Genomic DNA, 7500 nt, shown 5'->3' with positions numbered 1-7500 from the left:
GGCTCTTGATTTATTTTCCTTACTGAGATAAGTAGAAACACTCTCACAAAAAACAATGAACAGAAAATAAATTCCTTCAGGGTCTGAACAGCAGACCTTACAAGTCTAAAAAATCATTTTGGTTCTCATTTTCACAGCACCCAAACACCTTGTGGGAATATACAAAGATTTTTTAAATATTTTTTTTTCTTTACTCTCCATGATCTTTTCTTTTTAAAAACACCAATTTGACTTGTCTTATGCAAATCTTTCTTTTTCACTTTCCACCCTGAACATGGGCAAAATGCACCATTGACATCAATATGTTTTGTATAGAGCTACCACTGGTTACAGTGTGGTGACTCTATATAAAACATTGATGTCAATGGGGCATTTTGCCCATGTTCAGGGTGGAAAATAAAAAAGAAAGATTTGCATAAGACAAGTCAAATTGGTGTTTTCAAAAAGAAGGGATCATGGAGAATAAAGAAAAACATATTTAAAAAATCTTTGTATATTCCCACAAGGTGTTTGGGTGCTCTAAAAATGATAACCAAAATGATTTTTCAGACTTGTGAGGTCTGGTGTGGTTGAATTGACGTGGAATGACCCGTGTGTGTGTGTGAGAGAGAGAGAGAGAGTGCAAGTATAAACAGGGCTGCCCACAAGTGTGTGTCTGTGTGTGTGTGTGAGAGAGAGTGTGACTGGTGAATGAAAAGGGGTGCTCGGCACATCAGCAGGGAAAGAAGAGGTTAAAACTCTGAAGGTTGACATTCTGAATTTGATGAATAGGTTCCATTATGTTTCAGTGAAGTCCATCTTCAGTGACACAGGCGAGGAGCTTCTCAGAATAATTAGGTTGATTGGAGTCGATCAAGGCCACATGCATGTACATGAGTGTTCCTTAGTGATGAGTGATTAGTGATGAGTGATCATCAATGGGATCCTCTGTTCCATGTACAGACCTATTGTATCTGTTCTTATTCTGCAGCTTCCTCTCCCCACTTCTCTGTTCCTTCCTTCTGTCCTATCTGCTCGCTGCATTCTCCTTGTCGTCCGTCTGACCTCTCTCTCCTCCACGCTCCCATCTCTCACCGTTTGTCACGGAATGCTGTCACCGTGGCGAACAGACCTGGGATGTAAGAGAAATTCCATCCTGTGACTAATCATGATTGACACAAATGATTCGTACACATTGCCACGCAGATGAAACACTGTATATACACTGTGTGTGTGTTTGTTAAGTTTATAGTAACTGTTGTAACTTTTTAGCCTTAAGTTGATTCTATTCTAATTACTTCCTCTGCCGAGGCAACTTTTCTACAGTTAACGTTATCAAGGAGGCCTAATTTAAAAATATTGTCCAGACTCAAAGCACTTTGAAAGAGTTGTAACTCATGAATCTTGAACCGGCAATTAAGTTTTTTTTTTTTTTATCAAATCAGGACGACTTTAAACTCTGTACCGAGACATTGCACAGAGGACTAAAACAAAATAAGATTAAAGGAGAATTCCGGTGTGATATTGACCTAAAGTGTGTCGAAACATGATACCGAGTGTGAACGTATGTCTCATAGCCCATCTCGGCTTGTCCCCTGCACTCCAAAATCTGGCGCTAGTTAGCCGATGCTAACAATGGTGGTGCTCCGGCATCGGCCTAGCCATGCAAATAAATCACTGTTTTACACCATTTACGAGGCTCAATGTATCTCCACACTTCATTGGTAGACTTCCGAGGGCCCTGACATTTAAAACGAGACATTGAGAACTTTGAAAAAGCACTGGTAGTTTACTTACAAGACGATTGATACAGACAGGTCCTTCACGAAGTATAGCGTTTGCAGACATCTTGAATTTAGTCACGATAAGTCGAGCGACGAGCAAGAATGAACAGGTATGATAAGGGATCAGATTCCAAAAATAATTCCGTGGAAATGCATGGATTCCAGTTGCTGCTACTGGAAGAAACTGGAATCCATGCATTTCCACAGAATTATTTTTGGAATCTGATCCCTTATCATACCTGTTCATTCTTGCTCGTCGCTCGACTTATCGTGACTAAATTCAAGATGTCTGCAAACGCTATACTTCGTGAAGGACCTGTCTGTATCAATCGTCTTGGAAGTAAACTACCAGTGCTTTTTCAAAGTTCTCAATGTCTCGTTTTAAATGTCAGGGCCCTCGGAAGTCTACCAATGAAGTGTGGAGATACATTGAGCCTCGTAAATGGTGTAAAACAGTGATTTATTTGCATGGCTAGGCCGATGCCGGAGCACCACCATTGTTAGCATCGGCTAACTAGCGCCAGATTTTGGAGTGCAGGGGACAAGCCGAGATGGGCTATGAGACATACGTTCACTCGGTATCATGTTTCAACACACTTTAGGTCAATATCACACCGGAATTCTCCTTTAAAAACAGTTCCTAGTGCTATTCTTTAAGACTTGATGATTTGTAGACAGTTTAATTCAAGAGTTGAAGGAGTTGTTGAATATTAGTATGTAAATCAGTTTTTTTTTTAAACCTGTTTCACTTTTTAGCCTTTGGGCTTTGTGTTCCAGTTGACTGTGCAAAGTCTCTGTTTCCCTGAATCTTGTTCTTCAAACAGATAAAACACAAAAGACTTGTGCCTCCTTATCATTTCTGATGCTTGAATCTCAAATGCAAAACTCCATCCAGGTAGCCTTAACCTGGGTCTATGTCCTTTTCTGACACTAAAACTGCTTGTGATAAAAGGGCGAAAAACCTTATTGAGTTCCTGAAATATGTATTGTGCTGCTGACAGAAGTGCCTATTAACGTAGGGCTGCCTATACTAATAAACACATGCTACCTTTACTAATAAACCCATACTACCTATACTAATAAACCCATACTACCTATACTAATAAACCCATGCTACCTATACTAATAAACCCATATTACCTTTACTAATAAACCCATACTACCTATAAACCCAAACCCATACTACCTATACTAATAAACCCATACTACCTATAAACCCAAACCCATATTACCTATACTAATAAACCCATACTACCTATAAACCCAAACCCATACTACCTATACTAATAAACCCATACTACCTATAAACCCAAACCCATGCTACCTATACTAATAAACCTATACTACTATACTAATAAACCCATACCACCTATAAACCCAAACCCATACTACCTATACTAATAAACCCATACTACCTATACTAATAAACCCATGCTACCTTTACTAATAAACCCATGCTACATATACTAATAAACCCATGCAACCTATAGTAATAAACACATGCTACCTATACTAATAAACCCATACTATCTACACTAATAAACCCATGCTACTTATACTAATAAACCCTGCCATCTATAGTAATAAACCCATGCAACCTATAGTAATAAACAAATGCTACATATACTAATAAACCCATACTATCTACACTAATAAACCCATGCTACTTATACTAATAAACCCTGCCATCTATAGTAATAAACACATGCTACCTATACTAATAAACCCATACTACCTACAGTATACTAATAAACCCATACTATCTACACTAATAAACCCATGCTACCTATACTAATAAACCCATGCTACCTTTACTAATAAACCCATACTACCTACACTAATAAACCCATACTACCTATAGTAATAAACACATGCTACCTATACTAATAAACCCATACTACCTATAGTAATAAACATATGCTACCTATACTAATAAACCCATACTACCTATAAACCCAAACCCATATTACCTATACTAATAAACCCATACTATCTATACTAATAAACCCATACTATCTACACTAATAAACCCATACTACCTCAGTACACATTGGCCCAAAGAAGCACAACAAACCAATCAACTTTTTCCATTTAATACTAGGGCCTGCAAGAGGCTGCCTCACCAGTGATGAACAGCCTCAGTGCTTCCAGTAGGAGTTGGAATACTAGGGACATTCACTAACAGACAACATCAATGCTACAATTGTGTAAACAGTGTAGTTGGTACATGTAAAATGAATTTAAATGAAATTTAAACATGTCATTATTTGAAGTAGTTTTCCCATAGTTTTATGGTTGCGTTGTATCCCAGTTGAGCCCTGATTTATCCCTGCCCCACTCCAGGACCATCTGGGTCCAGCCTCAGAGATGGAAAAAAGTCTGAGGCTTTTCTGCAGACACTGGCGGATTAGCGCATATTGGAAAAGCATCATCCCCACACAAATGTTAACAGCAGACCCAGAGTCTCCTCTCTCTGCTCCGTGTGTGTGTGTTGTGGGTGTCATGCTGTAGGCCGTCCCTGTGTGTCTCCTCAGGTTCCTCTCGCTGCTCCGTGTGTGTGTGTTGTGGGTGTCCTACTGTACGCCGTGGCTGTGTGTGTGTCATGTGGTACGCTGTCCCTGTGTTTCTCCTCAGGTTCCTCTCTCTGCTCCGTGTGTGTGTGTGTTGTGGGTGTCATGCGGTACGCCGTTGCTGTGTCTCTCCTCAGGTTCCATGAAGCAGCAGGACGGGGAGACGAGAGGAGCCTTACTGTGTTTCTCACTCACGGCGCTGATGTCAATTCCACCAATGGATCTGGTAAGAAAAGGCTCAGGCTACACAGGGCTGAAAAACACACACTAATGCACACATGAACACACACAGATACACACACACACTAATGCACACATGAACGCACACAGATACACACACACACTAATGCACACATGAACACACACAGATACACACACGCACTATGGCTGCATCTGAAACAAAAAAAATTCCTGCCTTCTAAGATAGCATTTGGTGGCAGCAAGGCATCAAGGCATGAATGAATCAAATATTTGTATACATTTCTGCCAAGTAAGTTACCCTCGTTTTGCTGAATTTTGAAGGCAGTGTACATGTATCCTTCAGGATTCTTTAGCACGTCTCAACTCCCACTGATTAGTCAGCTGTCGGAATCATGGCAACGCTGTTCTGTGTTGCTATCTTGCTCGGCTCTCAGACACAAAGTTCATAGCCGGTACCTTGATGCCTGCTACAGCAAGTGACTCGTTAGACAGTTGAAGGCAGCGACAGCAGACCCATTGAAACCTTCTTATCGAGCATGCACACTATAAAGTTGGCCTCATTTGGAGGAATCTTACTGTTACAGATATTCATTGAGATGTGCGTGTGCGTGTGTGTGTGTGCGTGTGTGTGTGTGCGTGTGTGTGTGTGTGTATGTGTGTGCGTGTGCGTGTGTGCGTGTGCGTGTGTGCATGTGTGTGTGCGTGTGTGTGTGCGTGCGTGCGTGTGTGTGTGCGTGCGTGCGTGCGTGCGTGCGTGTGTGGGTGCGTGCGTGCGTAAACGTCTTTCAACCGGAGCGTTCTGGACCCCCTCCTGCTCCAAAGCTCTGAAGCAGACTGTGTTCCCTGTGTTGCTACAGGCAAGACCGCCCTCCACCTTGCTGCCAAGGCCGGACACACACTCTGCATGCAGAGGCTGCTACAGGTAACAACCCTCACTCGTCGAGTAGCAGTTTTAACTTCTGCACGGGAAATAATTTAAACACACACACACACACTCACACCACAGGGGGGGCTTTGAAAGGATGCTTATGTGATGACACATAGGACAACTATTTGAACAGTGTTGCTGGGCAACCACATGAATGGTTCCATTGCTATGATTGGATGATTGTTGCCCAGCGCCAATATGAACATAATAGAACAACAATACTCAGGAATAACCTCCAAAAAGCTGCCGTGGATATTGTCAGTTGAAGTGGTTCTGAAGGAGGAGGTTTGTGAAAGGTCTCCTATCCTTACTTGACATCTGATGGAGGACTGTGGAGGAAGGTCTTTGTGTACTGTCCTCCCATCACGCTCTGGTGTGCTACTGTAGCTGTCTGGACTCTCCCATTCGTAAACATCCCTTGAATGTAATTGGATGGAGGCGCCAAAGGAAAAGTATACTTTCTGTTTATGGAGCTGTAGCACTGGCACCGTAGTGAAGAAGACTGATGTTTTAACAGATGGATTGTGCCCCCTTAGGAGCTTTGAGAGATTAAAACCTAATACCAGTACACTTTGAAGTGAAGACAGATCAAAACTAAAAAAACATGGAAGTAAATTAATTGTTTGGCTTTGTGCAGAAGATTAAACACAATATAACACACCCAAATGAGCATCCAGTTGAACTTGTGTGTGTCCCTGTGCTGCTTTATTGGCTGTGTGTGTGTGTGTGTGTTTCCATTGTTGACACCTACAGTATGGTCTTCCTGTTCACAGAATAACTGTCCCATTGATGCCACAGACCTGCAAGGAAGAACAGCAGTACATGATGCAGGTGTGGGGGTATTTGTGTGGGTGTGGACTGGGGGTATTTGTGTGGGTGTGGGGCGGGGGTGTGTGTGTGGGGGGGTGGATGGGGTGTGTTTGTGCAAATAATAGTGTGTACATACATGTTTCTGTATTTTTGTTTTGTGCTACAGATCCATTGATATTGATTTGGCTATGGCCAGAGCATTGAGTGGAATAGCAAACCCATAGCACTGGTCATTCCTCATCCGCCAAGCTGCTCAAATTTACATTTCGTATTTGGTTGCTTTTGACAGCTCTCACTGCAGGACACAGTCTGCTGTAGTGTCTCTGTGTGCATGATTTGAATGGATGTTTGCCAGAGTACTTAGCAGTCTATGCCACTTCAATGGGGCCTCTTAGTTGTGATGCACTAAAAGTTAGAACTCGGATTTTTATGTATTTGCAGATCAGTAAAAAGCTATGTGTGCATGACATGTGCAAAGACAATGTACATACAGTATAAACTCCCACCCATCCACATACCCACCCACAGACACACACACACACACACATAGAGTAATAAGGGCAGATTGCAGACTAGACTGGAGATATGGGGAGGATAGATAGCAGCGCTGGTTGGAACATGCAGTCCCCTGTCACAACTCAAGTGGAAGTCAGGATAAACAGCATCAGCAGTGGAGCTCCAGTGCAGCTTCATCACACACCACACACACACACAGACACACACACACACACACACACACACCACACACACACCATAGACACCACACACACACCATAGACACCACACACACCACTCAACACACACACACACACTCATAGGGAGCAGGATGTGAACATCACTTATCTGGTAATTATATAGGACTGATGAGCTGCATCATATCTATTCTACTGACCACGCACAGAGACAGAGAGACATAAACACACACACACACACACACACACACACACCCTACCTCCTCTCATACACACACCACACACACACCTCAGACAAACACATACCAACTCCTTTCCCACATATCTCAAATGCACAACACATACGCTACACACCTCACACACACATAGCACACATACACACCTCACATACACACACATTGCATGCACACACACACACACACACACACACACACACACACACCCTACACACAGCACCTCTTTATGGTCATAGTGACTATAGTCTTGGCCATGATGGTCCCAGTTACGGCTGCAGCTATCGTGTGTGTGTGTGTGTG

General features: G+C 42.5%; 1 protein-coding gene across 1 annotated transcript in view; it reads left to right on the top strand.

Moving 5' to 3' along the window:
- The window catches only part of uacaa (uveal autoantigen with coiled-coil domains and ankyrin repeats a), a 44162-nt gene that overhangs the window by 10821 nt on the left and 25841 nt on the right, over positions 1-7500 (top strand). The window contains exons 3-5 of the mRNA XM_076266375.1: positions 4471-4559; positions 5392-5456; positions 6236-6293. Coding sequence (XP_076122490.1) covers positions 4471-4559; positions 5392-5456; positions 6236-6293 — 212 coding nt within the window. The remainder of the gene's footprint in view (positions 1-4470; positions 4560-5391; positions 5457-6235; positions 6294-7500) is intronic.

Source organism: Alosa pseudoharengus, unplaced genomic scaffold, assembly GCF_046254945.1.
Source record: "Alosa pseudoharengus isolate Yale_2024_CS ecotype anadromous, Long Island Sound unplaced genomic scaffold, YU_APseudo_1.1 YU_APseudo_1.1_scf_10, whole genome shotgun sequence".
Classification (NCBI taxonomy): Eukaryota; Metazoa; Chordata; class Actinopteri; order Clupeiformes; family Clupeidae; genus Alosa; species Alosa pseudoharengus.
The sequence above is the reverse complement of the archived record's forward strand: the minus strand, read 5'-3'. Positions and strand labels throughout refer to the sequence as shown.